Source organism: Pholcus phalangioides, unplaced genomic scaffold (assembly GCF_987345545.1).
Source record: "Pholcus phalangioides strain wild (caught in Gottingen) unplaced genomic scaffold, Ppha-v1.0 ptg000003l_1, whole genome shotgun sequence".
NCBI classification, from domain to species: domain Eukaryota; kingdom Metazoa; phylum Arthropoda; class Arachnida; order Araneae; family Pholcidae; genus Pholcus; species Pholcus phalangioides.
The window spans coordinates 38,941,097-38,960,638 of record NW_028301596.1 but is presented as its reverse complement, the minus strand read 5'-3'; the positions used below and the strand labels follow the sequence as shown (position 1 = coordinate 38,960,638).

At 38.4% G+C, this 19,542-nt stretch overlaps 1 protein-coding gene across 2 annotated transcripts in view; it reads right to left on the bottom strand.

Moving 5' to 3' along the window:
- The window catches only part of LOC149088516 (uncharacterized), a 59,629-nt gene that overhangs the window by 25,362 nt on the left and 14,725 nt on the right, over nt 1-19,542 (bottom strand). For both annotated transcript variants that reach the window (XM_089248045.1, XM_089248046.1), the window contains exon 2: nt 468-1,617. In XM_089248045.1, the coding sequence (XP_089104171.1) occupies nt 468-1,617 (1,150 nt within the window). The remainder of the gene's footprint in view (nt 1-467; nt 1,618-19,542) is intronic.

The following is a 19,542-nucleotide window of genomic DNA, read 5'->3' as shown; positions in this document are numbered from 1 at the left end:
TGAAGTCGGTGTTCGTTTATAAGCAATCGAAATAACACAGATAAGCACTTCGAAATTCTCGGAACATGCAAAGACTTTGCTATAAGTGAAAATTCGTAATATCCGTGTCCGTTACAAAAGAGTTCGACTGTATTATAAGAGCATTTTGCTTTATGTTTTAGGGCCGGAACTGGGATGGGGGGAGGCAAAATTTGGGGGTGGCAGTTTTAGGTGGGAACAAAGAACACCGTTACAAAATTATCGAATTTTAAAGTCGTGGGGGCGACAAAATAATGTTTGCCCCCCCCCCGGGCGGAATTTGTTTTGTTTTTCTCCTCTCATAAATTCACTATAGAAGGTCCCACCAAAGATCACAGCCTAGGGACCCGCTGGAAGATGTGGGGGAGGGGATCCCTGGTGAGCCCAGTTCAAAAGGCATGGATCATTTTCGAACTTTACAGGCATCTAAAATTTTGTATGGCTCTTACCTGGAAATATGCATTTGTGTGTCCGCCTCTTCTCTAGGTCAGGATTGTTCCGCCTGTTGTAAGTACCTGTAGGCTTGTGAGGGAATTCGGACGGTACCATCGTCCCACTCTGATTGACTGCGACGTAAGCCGGTGGAGGTGATCTACGGACAACTGACGAGTCGGCCGAGTCACTTCCGGGTTCCGAGCTTGGGGGTGTCAACGGCAAGATGACCCTAGAAACAGCAAAGTGACCCATATAAGTGTTATGTATGGACTGTAGTGGACTTTGCTGCTGCTGGGAGGAGATCGGTGGCGTGTCCATCACAGTACCGTTGTATTGCTGCTGGATAGGCGGTGTCATGACTGGACTGCTGCAATTCAGTTCGTGTTTGACGATGATTTGCTGCTCTTGCAAGTTCATGTCATCTGCAACCGAACCGTAATCGGCAATTATTGGAAATGCGCAGGGTTGGGGTGACACGGATTCGGCTTTGATAGTCGGGGTAGTGTTATTAGTTGGCCTGGTACGATCGGGGCTGTTATACGGCGATGCACTGAACGGGGAGCTACTGGTCTCGTAGAAATTGTGGTTCTGTTGATGATGATGGTGGTGTTGGTGATGACCACTGGAGGCATCTGCACCATGAACGTCATGGAAAGGTGGGATAATACTCCTTGGACTCGAACTTTGATCAGGTACGAACAGTTCAGTCTCCTGCTGATTAGAAGCACGTACAGAGTCCAAGTTGCACAGATGTTGATCCCCGAAATTTATATACCTCGCGGGTGGTGGTGGTGGCGGCGCGATTATATCGCTCTGATTGCATGGAGAAGAAGAGTTATTGTTGTTGTTGTGGCCGTTGGATATCGGGAAGTCTGGCGGAGACATCTGATGCTTGAAGTTCGAGGCCGGAACGACCCTGCAGTCTCCTTGGTGTTGGGGATGCTGTTGATTTTGATTCATGTGGTTGTTGTTAGGAACTTGCCCGTTTGCGGACATCATCAACGAGTCGAACATCGCACCTAACACGTGAGGAGGCAGGACGACACCGTTCCCTTCGAAGAACTCGTCGACTTGCGACGCGCTTTCTCTCCTTGGCTTCTGGGAGGCGTAGGCGCCCCAGCCGTAACTTCTCGCCTGCTTCTCCAGGGCTGTATAAGGGGTAATCTGGAAAAGAAGGAAAGAGAGCTTTCAGTATAGCCACTGCAATTTACAAACAGACATAAATATCAATAATTTTAAAAAAAAACCCTCTGACGTTGGAACATCTGTTTAGGGGCAATTTCCGTGTGGGTTCAATTTCTTTCTGGTCCAAAAATTTTCCTGTGCATGTTATTTCTCTTCTATCAAGAATTCAAGGGGGCCACTTCTCTAAGGCCACACACATAGTGCGGTGACCAAGAGGCACGGGAGTGAAAAATAGGGACTAGCGAACAAAACTGCATTGTTCTGTTCTACACCGCACCTACTCGAGAAGCGAGGTAAACTCAACGAGGTGCGTGACTTGAACAAACCCATTTGCTTTCACCACGATTTGCTGATTTTCGCTATCTGCTGATTGGTCCATTCCTCCTTTTTTTTTTTGTTTAATTTCCCCCTTCTGTGGAGGGAAGAAAACTTACATTTCAGACCCCTTCGGTCAATTTCTCTATATTCCTTCTCGCTGACTATGTGCGGACGTCTCTCCCTTTCGTACAAGCGGCTCTCATACAGTTTGGATTCTCTATTTTTTTGGAACTTCTCCTGAATTTTAATGTGAGACAAATATGAATTTTGAATGCTAATTTCTTTCAAAAAAAAAACTGAAATTCAATGTCCACGCATTTGCCAACATGGCATTGAGACAGAGATTTGATTTCTGGCAGGATTCGAGTCGCAGCTGTGGTGGTCGAATGGTCATAGTGACGGACTCGCGTCGCGAGGATCCGGATTCGAACCCCACCGTCACGACAATGGTGTTCTGCTGAAGTTGGTTTCCCGTGGTTCCCAACTTCGAGGCACAAATACGAGCCGATCTCCGCATGAAAAAAGTCTCGCCACAGAGAGCAACAGGCCTACAACGATAAATCATTCAATCATTGCACTTCACTCATGGTTAGAAAAACTGGTGGCGGATGGCAGCACTACACATGTGACAAGCATTATGCAATCCGCACAGAAACAAACTTCACGTCTGGTTTCGCTACACGTACACGCACATTACAACATGTACCAATTCGTTAGAGGTTCCGCAGAGGAATATGGACGAGGTGCACATCTGGTTTAGTAGTAGTAGCAGGATTCGAGTCTCCAAATACATACAGTGAAACCTTGCTACAACGATACTTGATATATAGATAAGTCACTCTACAACAACATTTCCTGCCTAATATACTTATATGTCTTTATACTCTAATGTTAAGCTGCTGCCTCTCGATATAACGATAACCCTCTACAGCGGTATTTTTTTCCTGTCGCAGAGTATCGTTATATCGAGGGGTTTCACTGTATGTTAAATTCCAACTAAATAGACAAAGTTTAGCGCCATCTATGAATAAAATTTGAAAACTTTTTTTAAAGATGAAGTTACTGATCGATCACATGACAAGCAATATATATTATAGTTTTTACTACTCTCTCTCTCTGTTCCAGAAAAAAAATCTCATTAATTTAATATTTTTGACCAAAATTAAAATTTCGGTAATTGGAATTTAAAAAAAAAAATTCAAAATTTTAACTTTGAATTAACTTCGTAAATAAAGGACATCGGGACTTGTCAAATTATTTCATACTCAGTCAGTTAATTCCTGACTTGTTTTAGATGTTAGCGTATTTCTCAGGCCATTAGGAGCCCAGTTCAGATACTGCACTGTCATCAGAGCCGTCTTAAGAACATCACTAGGCCCCCTACGTAGTGTGCCTGACAATTTGCATGCTAACACTCAAAAATTTTAACCAGATCTCATTTTCATGAGCCCTCGGGAGTGAGACCGGTCGTTAAAACGGCACTGACTACCATACAGCAATTGGTTAATTTATTTATTCAGCAATCTATTAATTTTAATTGCGTAAACATAAGTTTTGTTTACCACCCTGGATTTTAGCATTATAATTTATTTAGGATTATTCATTACTCTGTCTATAAGGGAGGAGAAAGTTCTTATACACCGGTCATATACACCCCAGTTCCTGTGGGCACCGTAGCATGGTACCCCATGAAGACTGTGAACCACTGCGTTACACGATAGCTTTTACCACTTATCTCGTTTTACTATAATCAGAAAAGTTACAAATTTAGCAAAATGGGCCATGCCTCGCTATCAACTCCTTGCGCAGATCCTCCCAATCAACCACGTACTATTCACGTCATATCGAGATATATAAGACCACCCCCCCCCCCCACCCAGATTAGTGTTACTCGAAGTGTGAGTCGCGGCTCCTAGGGGCGTCGTATGAGCTGGATATACAGTATTCATTTGTGTAAGCATATTATTTATGCTTTAAAGTGGTTCTATTAAATGGGAGTAACCATGAATATCTGTATGAGCTCACGGTGATATTTGTTCCCAATATGTATTACCTTCATAGTAATGTTTATGTGCATTCCAAATACAGGGCGTCCATACTTACAAGACCCTACTTTAACGTAGCCTACAGGCGAAACTAGTCATCAGAAAAGTGTGAAATTTTGTGGAGGACTCCGAAGTGATGGGAATTCGTTTCAGGAGGGGGGGGGGGAGATTAGTTGCACATGTTGCCACCTGAGGGCGTTTCACTTCGAATACTGTAGTAAACATGTAAATTCATGTGATGTCACGCAGCAGCTGTTATAAAACCTAGAAACATTCGCGGAGATCTTGTTTCTACATCAGCCCGCCAGGCCTTTTGTAAGCCGTTGAAATAGCCCTGAGGGCAGGTCTCGGCAAATATTTTCGCATTCCGCAGATCTTGTTTGCTGCTCACAATGACTACTACGCGATCGCGCTTTCTTGGTCAAATTGTTTTACCATGATAGCAATTCCGCAGTAACCGTCCTACCGAAATATCAGACTTGGATTCGAAAAGGTCCAATGAATGTTAGAGTATTCGGAGTATGATAACGAAATTTGAAACCACGGGATCGTTGGCTGTTCATCCTGGAAGAGGAAGAGAAAACCCATTTCTATAGACGCAGTACAGGAGGTTTCGCTTCAGGTGGAAGAGGACAGAGCTTCAAATTCTCGTGGTAGTGTCAGGCGTGTAACACAGGCGTTGGATAGGCCACGTTCAACTGCCCATAAGATCATGCGGAATATCTTCCCATATTATCCGTACAAACGTTCACTTGTGCAGCGGTTGCTTCCACATGATTATGACGCTCGACTCCGGTTCTCACTGCAGTTTCTAGCTCGCGTTGGGGCCACTTCAGAATAGCCTTGGAATATTATCTGGACAGACGAAGCGCATTTACACTTCGATGGTGCAGTCAATACTCGCAACTGCCAAATTTGGGAATAAGAAAATCCGCACGTTATCTTAGAGGCTCCGTTGCATTCACCAAAAGTGAAGGTATGGTGTGGATTCACTTCTCGGTTCTTACTTCTACGAAGAGTTACGTTCTACAGGTCCAGTGACATGTTCGATCACCGGGAAGCGATATGCATTGCTGTTACAGAACGAAATTGTTCCGGCTCTGCAAGCACGTCACTGCCTTGCAGACACAATCTTTATGCAAGACGGAGCTCCTCCACACATTGCACTGTCCGTGTTAAGAATGTTCTTAAAACGCATTTCACAGAAGAATGTGTCATCAGCCGGCACTTCTCTAATCTATGGCCTCTCCAGACCTTAATTCAAGCGATTTTTGGCTTTGGAGACATGTGAAACGTCTGGTAAGTCGTGACAATCCAAGAACTTAAAGGCAGCGTTTCACGTCACGTGCAGAATATCTCCCCGCACACACTTCGGTCGGTTGTGGAACATGCCATCTTGCGATTTCACATGGTATCTGAAAATGATGGCTATCATGTGGAACATGTTTTGCTGCAGTAACAATTTTAAAAGTTTAACAATTGCTAAAATTGTAAACGTTTGCCTAAATGTGCCATTTCTTAATAAGACGTCCTCTGGTGGCGACATGTGCAACTAATTTTTCTCCCCGAAACAAATTCCCATCACTTCATGAAGTCGTTCACAAAATTTCACAATTTTCTCATGATTGGTTTCGCCTCTGTAGGCTACTTTAAAATAGGATCTTTTAATTATGGAACCCCTGTAGTATAAAAAAAAGAAAGTTTTCTAATGTAAAAAATAATATATGGGAGTAATTCAAATGTGCAATTGAGGCTCTGTGTGTGTATATATTGCATGACTATGCAATATATACATCCGTTAAAGGAAAGGGAAACGAACTGCCCCCAGCACTGTGTACGGAGGCTGTTTCTTCGTTTCCTGTCACAGTGGAGGCGCTGTATATATACCGTATATACTCGTGTGTAAGCTGGACCCCCCCCCCCCACTTTAGGACCACCAAAACCGCAATAAATTGAAAACCCGTGTATAAGCCGACCCCAAAAAAAAATCTCATATTTTTTCATGCAAAATTTCATGATTACGAAAATTTACAATAGAAAATGACTCCTTTTTGACTAACTTTTTAATCCGTTTCTTCTGAATCTCCAAGCTCATAGTAATCCATCAGATCATCATAGAGTGCGGCATCTTCGTTTCTATCTTCATCTGGGCTGTCACCATCATTGTCATTTTCAAAGAGGATATCATCTTCAGTTCCGTCCATCGCATTGCTGATGCAACACTTTTTGAAGGATCGGATGATAATTTCGGTGGAAACAGAATTCCACGCCTCATGTACCCATTGGCACACTAGGCCAATGTCAGGTTTCTTCAAGGCACCACTTTTTGTATAGTTCATTATCTGAACTCCACATTCGATCCACAAATTCCTCAAATAGTCTTTGAGAGGCTTGTTGATGCTCACATCTAAAGGCTGTACAATCGACGTTAGCCACCACTAACCAATGATGTCTTCGATTTCTTTGCCTCGGCTTTGACATTATCGGTTCTGTGGGGTTTGAACATGTCCCATACCTTCTCGAACACTGCTACAAAAATGACTACTGATTGCGGGGGGTCGACGTTTTCTCATCAAAAACTGACCAGAGTATAAGCCGGCCGACCCCCCTCCCTCCCACTTGGGGGAACGAATTTTTCCACAAAAAAACTCGACTTATACACGAGTATATTACAGTATTTTGTATACATTTTGTATTTAGACTATTGTCAAATCTCTCCCACATCAACATGCCACTTCTTCTTACTTGCCCACAAGTCTTTTTCACACTTCTTTCGAAATCTCAGGCTGCGGTTTCCAGCCCTTATGTGCCACTGGGCGCACGTGCAATTTTTCTCAATAGTCATTGGGTTCAGCTATCCATTTTAGTCAAATGGCTTCTATGTTGCATCGAGTTGATGGCAGTGCCGTCTTAACGCATGGGCCCACCCGGGCACGGCCCGGGGGCCTCAAGAGTGGAGGGGCCTCATAAAAATGAGATCTGATTAAAATTTACTAGAATTTATCAGGTAGGGCCTCACAAAAACCACTTGGCCCGGGGGCCCATGACACTCTTAAGACGGCCCTGGTTGATGGCTATCATCATGGGGAGAACGACACGTGTGATTCGATACAAGGGGAGCCACCGATATTAAATCTTTGCTTTTTCCGACACAACTCTGCCTCTTTTGAGGTAACGGAAGTAATGTGCTTCGCATCGGTCCGGGGATGTGAGCGGTTCTATCTATCTATCTATTATATGCAGGGCCGCAACTAGGTTTGCAATCCAGCCTGGTCAGCCGGGGCAAAGAGCGCATTTTGGTGCCCTGACTTTTTTGGCTGAAGGAGGGGTTAATTGGTAAAAGCTACGCCCACTATGGTTCGGCCCCCGGGGCACCAGACCCGCCTGCACCCCCGTAGTTGCGGCCCTGATTATATGGAAATACATATACCAAAGTATTTTCTGGGCAGCCGCAGATGAACCAAGAAATGGGCAAGGCAGCCACGAGCTGCAGCCAAAAGTTTGAGAACCACTGCCCTAGATGTTTACTTATCATAATTAATCCAAAGCAGGGCTGGAACGAACCGTTCAGGGCGAACCCAAAAAAATAAATCTAGGCCCTTTCCTCCCAGAAAAAAATTCTAAGCGCCAATTTTTCTTTTTCTATCCGAAGAAAAATGTCTAAAATAATGTTTCTTTTGACTTTTTCACGGCATAGTGACCCTTTCACGTTGGCAAATATGCTGCTATAAATTCCAAACATTTTGAGCTGCTCTCAGCCCGCTATTTATTAACTACGGAAGGAAAATGTTAGGAGCCAATACGAATTTTTTTTTTAGTCGCCATTGCTACCTGCCACCCGGGATTTGTCCATCCCTGATCTAGGAGGTATAAAAGGACAAAAACTCGCGTATTTTTATGTCACCCGGTCCCCACTACTCCGTGTACGACTCCAACAAACGGTTCAAAAAAATTAAAAGAATTCCGAGAATCATAAATATTTTTATAACCATTTCATTCCAAAAAATTGGAAAATCGACAAATTTTCACACACACGTATAAAAATCGAAACCAAATTTTTTTCCCACACTAAAATAACCATATTTCCTAGAAACATATGTCTCAAAAGAAGACATTTCCTCTACAATGTCGTCTCCGGAAAATTTTTTTAACAACTTTAAAATCGTAAAAATGCAATAAAAAACTGTGGTCACGGTGCACAGCTCCAGCGCACACACACACACCACACATACAGTACCATATATAGAAGTTTTTTTTTTTCTCCACCACACAAAACTCCGTATATTCTATTTAATTCTTTCCTCGATCATTGCGAAAGTTTCCGGTCACAATACACAATAGCGAAAGCCCCCCCATAATATATATTATGTATTTTTTTCTCTCGCGGGTGAAAGTCCCTTATACTGAAAATAGCGTATAATCTAGTTTTTTTCTCTCTCTCTCTCTTTTTACCTTGATCCTCCATTTTTGAATCCTAACACTAGTTCGCATGTTTTCGTTTTTCCGACAGGTATATATAAATTTTTTTTTTTTGTCCTTTACCTTATAAGGATTTTTTCGTAGGGCTTTACCATTTGCGAATTAGACTGGAAAAATCCCTATTTCTCCTCCTCATTGATAAAAATGGAGGGGGGGGGGGGAGAATTCTTTACCTCTCTGATATATAAAAATCCCAGGAAAATACAAGAAAAAAAGGTTCTTTTCTCTTTATTGCTGAGTGGCGTTATGTGTGTGTGTGCGCCCCTGTATCCTGTACCTATAGGTTGTTTTGGTTAGGTTCCCAGCGTGTGAACTAAGAAGTTCTCTCTCCTTATATATAAGGTGAGTTCTTTTCTCCTACAAATCTTCATCTCTTCCCCCGTTTTTATTATAATTTTTTTTTTCCTACGTAGGGTCATGTTCCGTTTGCAGGTTCCATTCATCCTTTCTTTTTTTTAAATAGTTCTTCTTTTTTTTTGTTCGTATTCAGGACTATTATCGTAGCGGAACTACAGTCGGATTTTGCAAATTACCATTCTGTTGAACGTGTGTATTAAAAAAATTAGGCTTGCATAGTGATATTTACTATGGTTTTTGGAGATATTATATATTTTTTGCAGATTCTGATAGTAATTATGGGTTTCTTCGTTAATAAGGACTCCAACCTTTTACGTGAGGATAGTAACATAGGACGCGGGGCTTGACGAAGTCCGAGCACCAAGTCATCATGGCGACTAAAAAAAATTGCACTTGCGCCTAAAATTTTCCAGGTGTTATTACTAAATTTTCGGGTCAGAGGACAATGCCAAATTTTCGGAATTTTCGTAAGCGTATCAGCCAACATGGAAAGAGGGGGGGGGGGGGGTCTCCATGTCCCGGGAAAGTGAAAAATAATATTTTGGACCGGTTTGGTAATGAAAAATATGCTTGCCTCTCTTGAGAAATTTTTATGTAACCGAATTTTTTATTCGAATTGTCAGGCTCTGATATAGGATCGTGATTAGTGTCGAGATTGGTAAAATCTAACAAGGAGACTTATAGCAATGGTTCTCAACAGGGCTTGGCAAATCCCATGTGCCAGGTCACCGTGACGCCTAAAATTTTCTAAATCTAGTTACTAAATTGCTCTGGCACCTAGATCCTTTTTCAATTTGTCAAGTCCTGGTTGTCGACATATTTGTGACCCTGAGATATTATGGGGGGGGGGGGTGCGTTAAAGAGCTACTGAAAAAAAATGTAAATGTGAAGATTTTTTTAGTGAATTGTATTCCATTGTCATACACGGCAATGTTCACGCGGCAAGTTTGGCATAGGAATGCATGAAATTAGGATGATTTCGGTCCTTGATTGCAATTTGTACGAGGTGCTTCATTGGAATGTTAATCAAGTGCTCGCGAGCACGAAATCGGACACGAGCATCGAGCACTCTGGATGCTTAAGGAGAGCGCCGTGGTGCTCGCAAGCAACGGGTTGAAGATGCCTGGGGTAGGAGAATTTTTTTTTGTTTTCTTGGGTCTGTTTAGCCGAAATTTGGGTCCATTTTCGGACCGTTCACAAATTAAAAATTAACGAAACCACAAATTAGGCATTTCTCTTGTGATAAATTAATGCATGATTGTTTCGTTTTCTACAAAATTACTTTGTTTTTTCACATAAATATAATGGAGATTTTCGCAAAAATAAGACCCCGCAAAAACTTCTGGACAGACTCCTGATTTTCGCGGGGGGAAGAGAAAACCCGTATCACTGCCCATAGAAACAGGGTCATCTGAAAACACATGGGTCTATCTGGGCATTGCTCGAATAGGCCTGATGCCCATTTGAGTGTGTGTGTGGGGTGGGGGGGGGGGTTACATGAACTACATCATCTAGTAATATAATTTTCAAGAGAAAATATGTAAATATTCAAGCTGTTACTCCCAGCAGTACAGAGGCTCAGGGCGTAACTTTACCTTATGGAGAGGGTGGTAATAGCCTTGCCGCACAGAACATTCAAAACGTTGAAGCTCTTTGAACTCCAGTTCAGATGAGCGGAGATCGATCTTATTTATAAAATTTTTGTTCACAAAAAATTTACTCGAAAAATCGATTCAGTAAGTAGAAAAGTTGTCTCTTCCTGAGTTGGGGGGGGGGGGGGAAGCATGAGAAGAAAATACGATCCAAAGGGGCCATGGGCGAAAAAAAGGGCCAAGAAATACCGATAGTCCAGAGTGAGGACCCAAGGCAGGGGATTCCAAACTAAAACGTATGTGCAACGAACCATCGATCTTCGTGGTGTCCCTGAAGCAGGACCGTAACTGGGCATCAGAATCATTTTTGTCCGTGCGCCCACTTGGCAGCCAAAGGGAAGGGAGCTCCTATAATTTTTCCATCCCTTCAACTGCGAAAGTCAATGATGATGATTTAATAACAGTGTTTCACGTTCCCCATGAAATTTGCGCTCGGGGTAACTTCCACCCTTTCCCTGATAACATACATTCCATGACCATACTTTAGGTAGAGCCAGAACTAGAGGGGGGGGGGGGGGCAACTGCCTCTTACGGCAAAATTTAGTGGGGGAGGGAGGGGCAAATTTTGGTATCTATCATAAAATTATCAAATTTTAGTGGTGGGGGAGCAGCAAAATCATGTTTGCCCCGTCGGCAAAATAACACAAAAGTTCTAGTTACGGCCCTGCTTTAGGGCACTGGTCATCATTAGAATCTTATTAAGCAATTGAAGACGACCAGTCGAATAAACCGACTTCAGAATTGATTAAAAAAAAATCATATTTTTTCAAATTTATAGTCGTCCGTAATTATTCCATTAATTTGCAGGACAGTCTCAATCATAAAAATTAGTTGGCATATTAATTGCATTGTATTTTGTAATATGATTATATCGTATGTATGGTAATTATATTGTATGTATTGTAATTGTATGTATTGTAATTGTATGTATTGTAATTGTATGTATTGTAATTGTATGTATTGTAATTGTATGTATTGTAATTGTATGTATTGTAATTGTATGTATTGTAATTGTATGTATTGTAATTGACATACTGGGAGAAGCTTTATGACAGTACGCTTGAACATAGCGTGTTTATCATTAAAAATTTAATTATTTTTATAAAGATAATTAAATATATAAAATATATTTTAATTTTCCCGTAATGTGTGTTTGGTGCCAGGTGTTCCATAAATTCAACAAAAAAAATTTTTAATTATAAAAAGTTTGAGAATTTTAAGTAGCGGAGTATGGTATATTATTGTGATTTTGAAAGTTGGAATTTTTTCACAATTAGTTGGAATTTTCGCCGGTAGGGGACACGGCATTATAATCTTGTTTCCTGATAATGAACAAATTTGAACCCTTTAAATAAAAGATGATGGGAATCAGCAACTAGCTTTTAAAGATTCTTTCTGTGAATAGGAATGGAATTCTAAGGCTTTTTGTTATATCATTATGCTTCTTTGAAAGACTGCGATGTAGAATCTAGTAGAAAAGACACATTTTGTGAAGTTGCTGTGATCCAGATGTTTTTAATTGACAAAAACATTAACTTTTTTTCCCCGTGTTTCGAAAAAAAATTCGACTTTTTTTTTTACAAGTCTAGAGTTCAAACCACTAACTGGTACGCCAGTTTTTTGATTTTCCATAATTTTTAAAAATATGCCTACATTTAAGGGAAAACCTATATACTGTATATATATATGTTACTGCCAAACTGGCCAATTATATCAATCCCTATGATTCGGAGGTCATCGCCGCATTGGCGTGATTTTTGTGATCAATTATGGTCATTTATAATTAGCCATAATTGTTATGGTTAGCTATGACAACCTTAGCGATCAAAGGAATCTTAATATCGATATCTTTAGTGATCCATACACAGGAATACATATAGGGATCGACGTATGGGGACCGGCGAAAGCGCGAAATTCGGACATTGGCTGGATCTAGGGGAAGCCTAGTTCGCGAAGTGGCCAACTTCGAGCTTCGGCAGTGGCATATATATATGTCCTAAAAATTTCTCTCCCCTCAATGCATTTTCAAAAAAAAAGGACTATATAAAAAAGTATTATATTAAAAAAATCCAATTTTTTTTTCAATCATGTAAGTGTAGGTTTCATCGGAAAATCTCTAAATAAATTCAAGCGTTTGAAAAAAGTACTGCGCGGTTCTATATAAATATGATAGCATATGATCTCGGATTTTTTTTCCCCATATCGATCCCCCACATATGCTCATTTTCCCCCCTTCAACCGACCTGCCATTGTGATAGTATCGGCAATGATCGACAGCCTGTAACCAATACATTAGAACCAATGATCCTTATCACCCGCACATATGGAAAGATTTAAAAATACAAAGACTTTTTTTTCTTGACATGTCTGAAATACATGTTTTTTTTTTGTATCTGATCGTGGAGGAAAAACATACAGCGTTTATTTTTAAGCATTATAAACGTGAATGTTTCCCAGCGGCAGGTTACTCAGATACACAGAGTCGAGCACCTATGGTATTATGTAGAATGGGACAGAGTGACCCCAAGATTAATTCAGAAATCAAAATTTTTCCTACATTAAGCTTAAGCACCGACACGTTAACAAATCCCTAGCTCCAGGTCACCATGACGACTAAAAACTTGGTATTGCCGCCTAAAATTTTTTACGTGTGATCACTAAATTTTTGTTTGAGGGACCCAGGTGAAGGAGAATAAAGTGACATCCTCATGGACAGGGCTGTCTCAACTCATGGCCCGGGAGGAGGGGGGGGGCCGGTTCTATAATAATTAGACCTGGTACTATATGATTTTCGGAGTAAGTATGTAAATCGGTAGGTGGCACTTCCAGTCGTGTAGAGGGAAGGGGGCCCTTAGAATGCCTGGGGGGCCCATGATGCTGTTCAGACAACCCTGCTCATAAGCATTGACTGAAGTGCAATGTTGTTATGAGCATTGAGCAAAGTTAATAGTGTCAAAAAATTTATGCGAAATCACTCATGACGTGATCATTGTGCATTGTTGTCATGAGATTCGTGCAAAATCATTCCTGTCAGGAACATTGAGCAAAATCATTGTTGCCTGTCATGGGCGGAACCATTACTGTCTGAAATTGATGAATCCCCAAAAGAGCGGAGCTCCAGGGCTTCACGGACCCCGATCCTTTTCATTTTTTTTCACACGATAAATTCACTGCGGGGAGGGGGGGGCATGGAAAATCGGTCATGGGGTACCACCTACGAATACAGACTGTGGGTCCCACTGCAGAATTTGGGGGAGCCGCGAAACCCATCAATTTCCCGAAGAATTTCGGAGAAAATCCACGTAAAATCTCAAGATTCCTCCGATATTTCTAGCAACTTTTCGGTCACGTGTTCACACATGAAGAATACAAAAGACGGATATATGTTCAAGCCAATTTCCAATGCGATTTTCCAGCTGCAGTTTAAGGTCCCGCGTAGGGCCCAGTGTGTGTGTGTGAAGAGAGAAGGAAATGGATCTTAATCCTTTTACCACTCTCACGGATCAAAATAAAACTTGTAAAATGTTCAATCAGAGCCTAGGAGGATAATCCTAAATAATCCCATTTTCGAAGCTCGGTATTCAATTTCAACACAAACCAGGCTCAAGGAATCCCTGAAAAAAAAAAAAAAAAAAAAAGAATCCCATAAAAAAAATTTTTTTTTTCCATTCCTCAGGTAGGTTTTCTGGGCCATCTGTTGTGGGAACCGGCAGAGTTATAACCGATAACTGTAATAGTATTACTTCTATCAACCGTAGGTACTGTACACACACACGGGAGATATCCGAATCTTTAAGAAGGGGGGAGTTGCATACACATACAGTATGCCATACTATGTATATACAGTACTACATACTTATAAAGGTTTTATATTCGCCTCCTTCCCTGTACAAACATTCACTTTAAATAAGTATTTCGAGAGCTTCTGTAAACATTTTGTTAAACGATTGGTGATGCTCAAGTTAGTGGACCCTATAACTGTCAATTTTTTGTTAATCACAAATCATCGATTAATAGAAACATAATAAGTTGAAACATAGTTTGTACTCAATATAGCTCAATTAGCTTATCTTTTTTCGGGCCAATCACCACGATTTTTACTAACTGGACAAAATTAGTGTCTTGATATTTTTCGAAATCATTGTTGTCTGGAGCATTTTTCATTATTGAAAACCCATCCATGTCTTTAGCGTTGACCAGACCCCACTCTTGTCTTCGACATTGTTAACAACACATTTATGTTTGGAGCATTGTTTAAGATGTATTAATGTTCTGAGCACTGTTGGAAAAATTGTTGTCTTTATATTGATTAAAAAACAATTTTTTTTCTTTAGCGTGGTTAGAAAACAATTTTTGTAATTGTAAAATGTTTAATCAGAGTAATAAATGTAATATCAGAGATGTAGCTTAACATTCATACGCATTCTCCTGTATAAGTCTTCTCGGCTAATAATATTGTGCAAATTAATAATTTTTTCTTTAATCAGTTTCTTTTTCCATTGTTGAAAATCTATTTGTTTCTCTTTCATTGTTGAATATATATTTGTTTCTTTTCCATTTTTCGATAGACTTGAACCACTCCAGAAAATTAAATAAAAACTTATTTTTGCTTCTACTGTGATTATTTTAGATACACAGAGCTTTTCTGATACCATAGTTGACTGGAACAATCTCTCTTCGGCTATTGTTGATTCGACCGTTCTAAAACCTAAAACAATATCTGTCACATTCATACGCATTCTCCTGTATAAGTCTTCTCGGCTAATAATATTGTATAAATTAATTTCTTTTTTCTTTAATCAGTTTTTTTTCCATTGTTGAAAATCTATTTGTTTCTTTTCCATTTTTCGAAACACGTTTCTTTCTACTAACTTAAAATATTTATTTGACCCTATGTAACAAAGTTGAAATCCTATTTTTGGTTATTAGTTTTATTCCGTTCTCGTAAGTTCTTTACCATTGTTGAAAACCTCTTAAGGTTATTTGCTGTATTCAAACCCTATTTATGTCTCTTATATGACAGATGACAAATTTAAGAACCCCATTGTTCGAAACCCATTTCATCTTTATCATTTTAGAAAGTCGTTATTTCCTAAATCAATTTTCGCCTGAAGAATTTTTTAAATCTCTCGAGTTTTCATTCTTATATTTACAACTGTTAAAAACCCACATAGGTACTTGACACCGGTAAACTCTCGTATTCGTGTATATCATCAAATCCAGTTATTTTCATTTAGCATTGTTGGGAATCAAGTTTGTTTCTTAAGTTTTATTTGGTTTTGTATTAGTGAGTTTTAAATAATATATTTTTGATTATAAAATGGGTATCGGAAAATGCTGAAGATTAAAAATGAATAATCAACAATGGTTTTGCAGATAAAAATATATTTACACTGCTCACACACACACACACAAATTTAAAAAAAAATGTTTTAAACAATAGTAAAGAGACAAAAATTATGTTTCAACAAGTAAATTTTCAATAATGTAAAGTAGCGAATATGAACCGAGAAACCAAAAATGAAATCAACAAAGTTAAATTGAAAGACTACTGTTACAGCCCAAAGCAATGCCGCAACGAGGTGGGGTGGGGGGCGCGCCTCCCCCCCCCCCCGAAATGTGAAAAAATGACCGAAAAGATGGCCAAATTTATTGTTCCCCCTCTCTCTCTCTCTATCACTCTGGTACTCTCCCACCAGAACGAAATTTCTGGCTACGGGCCTGGGCAAAGTAGGTCTTCAATGCTGTTGAAGAAAGGGCAAAAACTTGAGAGGTTTAAACAAACAAAAATTTATCGCAAAATAATGAAGACCAAAAAGAAGAAAATGCTTTAGATAAAATAGGTTTCAAACAATGGGGGTGGCAAATTCGTCATGTAAAAGACATAAATGGGAGATTCGATAGTTCTGCAGAACCATTCAGGTCATCTGCGTCACTGAAAACACATTTTTTGAATCTTTCGCCCTTCACAAAACCCATTTTAATCAACCATACCTTATTTAAAACTCACTGCCCACTATGAAACATTCACATGAAAAGTCATTCCGTGTAGAGTGATAACAATGTCTTTCCAAAAATGAATTTTTCAAAATCATTGTTGTTACGATAAGTGACTGAATGTAGCTATCTAAAAAAAAACAAACAACAAAGGTATTGCGAGGAATATAAATTAAATGAAATCAGGAATCGAAATTTGGGTATTACGCATAAGTTGGTGTTAAAAAAAAAGAATAATATCTCGAAAATAAACACTTGATCAGGCGACCCGATACTACGTAATTGATATTAATAATCATTTATAGAGAGGAATGTGTTCTTATTTGCATAATTTCAGCATTTATTTTCATTTAGGCCTGCAATTTTAATAATAATAAAAAATAACACATTAACTGAAATCGCCAGAGTAATTACGGGAACCCTTATCTACTACCACGACAACTAATCGAATGACCCGAATGTATGCTTACGAAACAGCCCAATTAAATCGATTGAAGAAGCAAATAAACATGACTTAATGGATAAAATACATCTGGTAACGGAAAACTATTATCGATTAATTTGGTCGAAAGCAATTTATTTCTCGTTCTTTTAAAAGAAAAATACAAATGGAGTATAATGTATTGAGCGATTTGTAGCAGTGAAAAAATTTAAATAATTAGAAAAACAACTGCAAATACTGCTACGATGATTACTTCCCGGATATTACGAGATAATGTCTGAAAATTATAGAATATACAGTACTTTTTGTATTTTTTTTTTTTTCCGTAATTAGAAATTGATGATTGTTGGATGCGATAATTTTATGATAGTATAGAAATACCAATTATATATTGATATTTATTTTATCAATTACTACGAAAACAAAATGAATGAAGAAACATCGAATGATGATAAGTAGAAAAAAAAAAACATAGTGAAGATGGTAAAATACCGTATTTTATCATTTTTACGTTGTATTTTAATAAGGACGTTTTATATTTTTATTTAAATATGTGATTTAGATTTTTAAAAAGAAACGCTTCATACATAAATTTTAAACCTAAAGTCGAATTTTATTCACGAAAATTTGTTTTCTAATTTCAATCATCGCTGCTTTTTATGATATATAGCACAACTCAAAATAAGTAATGAATATGGTAATGAAAAATAATCTTAAAGCCCTGAATTTTTATTTTCGTCATTTGATTAGAATTTTATAACTTTTTCATTTTAATTATTTTAACATCACAATCTCAGACAATATTTGTATTCATTAGGTCACATAGAAATGTTAAGGCAATGTTATTTCGAAATGATATATCGTATTTTAACATGTATAAGAAACCTCTCCCTGATTTTTTTTGAGTTTAAAATTTGGAAAAAAGTTGAAAAGGCATATTTATGAAATTATCCATGTATAAGGAGTCCCTCCTATTTTTAAGACCCAATTTTTGGCAAAAAGGGGTTCCTTATTTACATTAAAATCCGGCATGATACAGGGGTTCTAGACGAGAATTTTCCGGGGGCCCCTTTTCTGTGAATTGATATTAAATATAATAATAATAATAATAATCCCAACACCATTGGACTGAAGACCAGCGGTCTTCAACGAATGACCCATACGAGTCTCTCGAAGCTTTTTTTTTTGGGGGGGGGACCACCCAAGAAAAGGCATACATATATCCGGAAATACTCAAAGCAAAACCTTAATAAAAGAAATAATTTCATAATTACTTTTCAAAAATGTTTCAGAACTAATTAGAGAAATAAATATAATAAATAATTTCAGAATTAACGCAAATTTATAATTAATTTATGATTAATTTATGAAAAATAATTTCAGAATTAATGAAAATTCATAACTGATTAAAAAAAGAATTTCAGAATTAAAAGAGAAATAATTAAAAAATAATTTTTCAGAATCAATGAAAAAATAACTCCAGCTATGATGAAAATTGATAATTAATAAAGAAATAGTTTCATAACTAATGAGAGAAACAATTAATGAAAAAAGAATTCAGAACTGGGGGGGGGGGGTGTTTTCAACGCATTACCCGCGGCCCGTACGAGTCTCTCGAAGCCTTTTTTTCACGGCCCACCCACGAAAAGGCGTACATAAATCCGGAAATGCTCAAGAAAAAACCTTAATGAAAGAAATAATTTCATAATTATTTTTGAAAAATACTTCAGTATTAATAGGAAAAATAGATATAAATGAGGGAAATGATTCCAGAGTTGATGCAAATTCATAGTTAATGAGAAATAATTTCGGAATTAATGAGAAAAATAATTAATGGCAAAATAATTTCAGCATTGATGAAAATTCATAATAAAAAATAATTTCAGAACTAATAAGAGAAGCAATCAATGAAAAAAAGAAGTTTCAGAACTAATGAAAAACAATTAAGAATAAATAAAATTCTTCAATAATTAAATGCTCCTGTTAGACACGGGGCCCCTGAAAACGGTCCCTTTCGGCCCACTTAATGGAAGAATATAAGTTACATCAAGCCCTTAAGTGAATTTGAATACCATCTTACAATTCTACATACCACGCACACACACAGTATAAACCTGGCCCGGGGGATTTATGAATTAAATTCAGCCCTCAATGTTTGAAAGGTTGAAATACTCTTGCTTTTTTTTAAAGAAAACATAATAATGATATAACATAGGAAAAAACATATTTCGATTTTTAAAAAAACTATACATAAAATATTAAAATTTCGAATTACAATTTCTAATTTCATTTCAACATGCGACCACGATGAAAATTTCGACACTAAAACCTTAATTTACGAATAATACATTATTAATATCACCTTTTTTCCCCCATGCCCTTAAGATAAATGTTTTTCTAAATACAAGAATTACGGCTAAAAAACTGGAAATAATATAGGAAAATGGCCTATATCGAGCCCATCGACCTCTGTATGTAAAACTAAGGCAAAAGATCAACCAAAATTTGCTTCTTTTACAACGTAGTGTTATAATAACCCCCCACACCGCAAAACAGGAAACGCAAAATACTACACGTAAAGACAAAGAATAATTCGCGCAGGTCATCAACAATG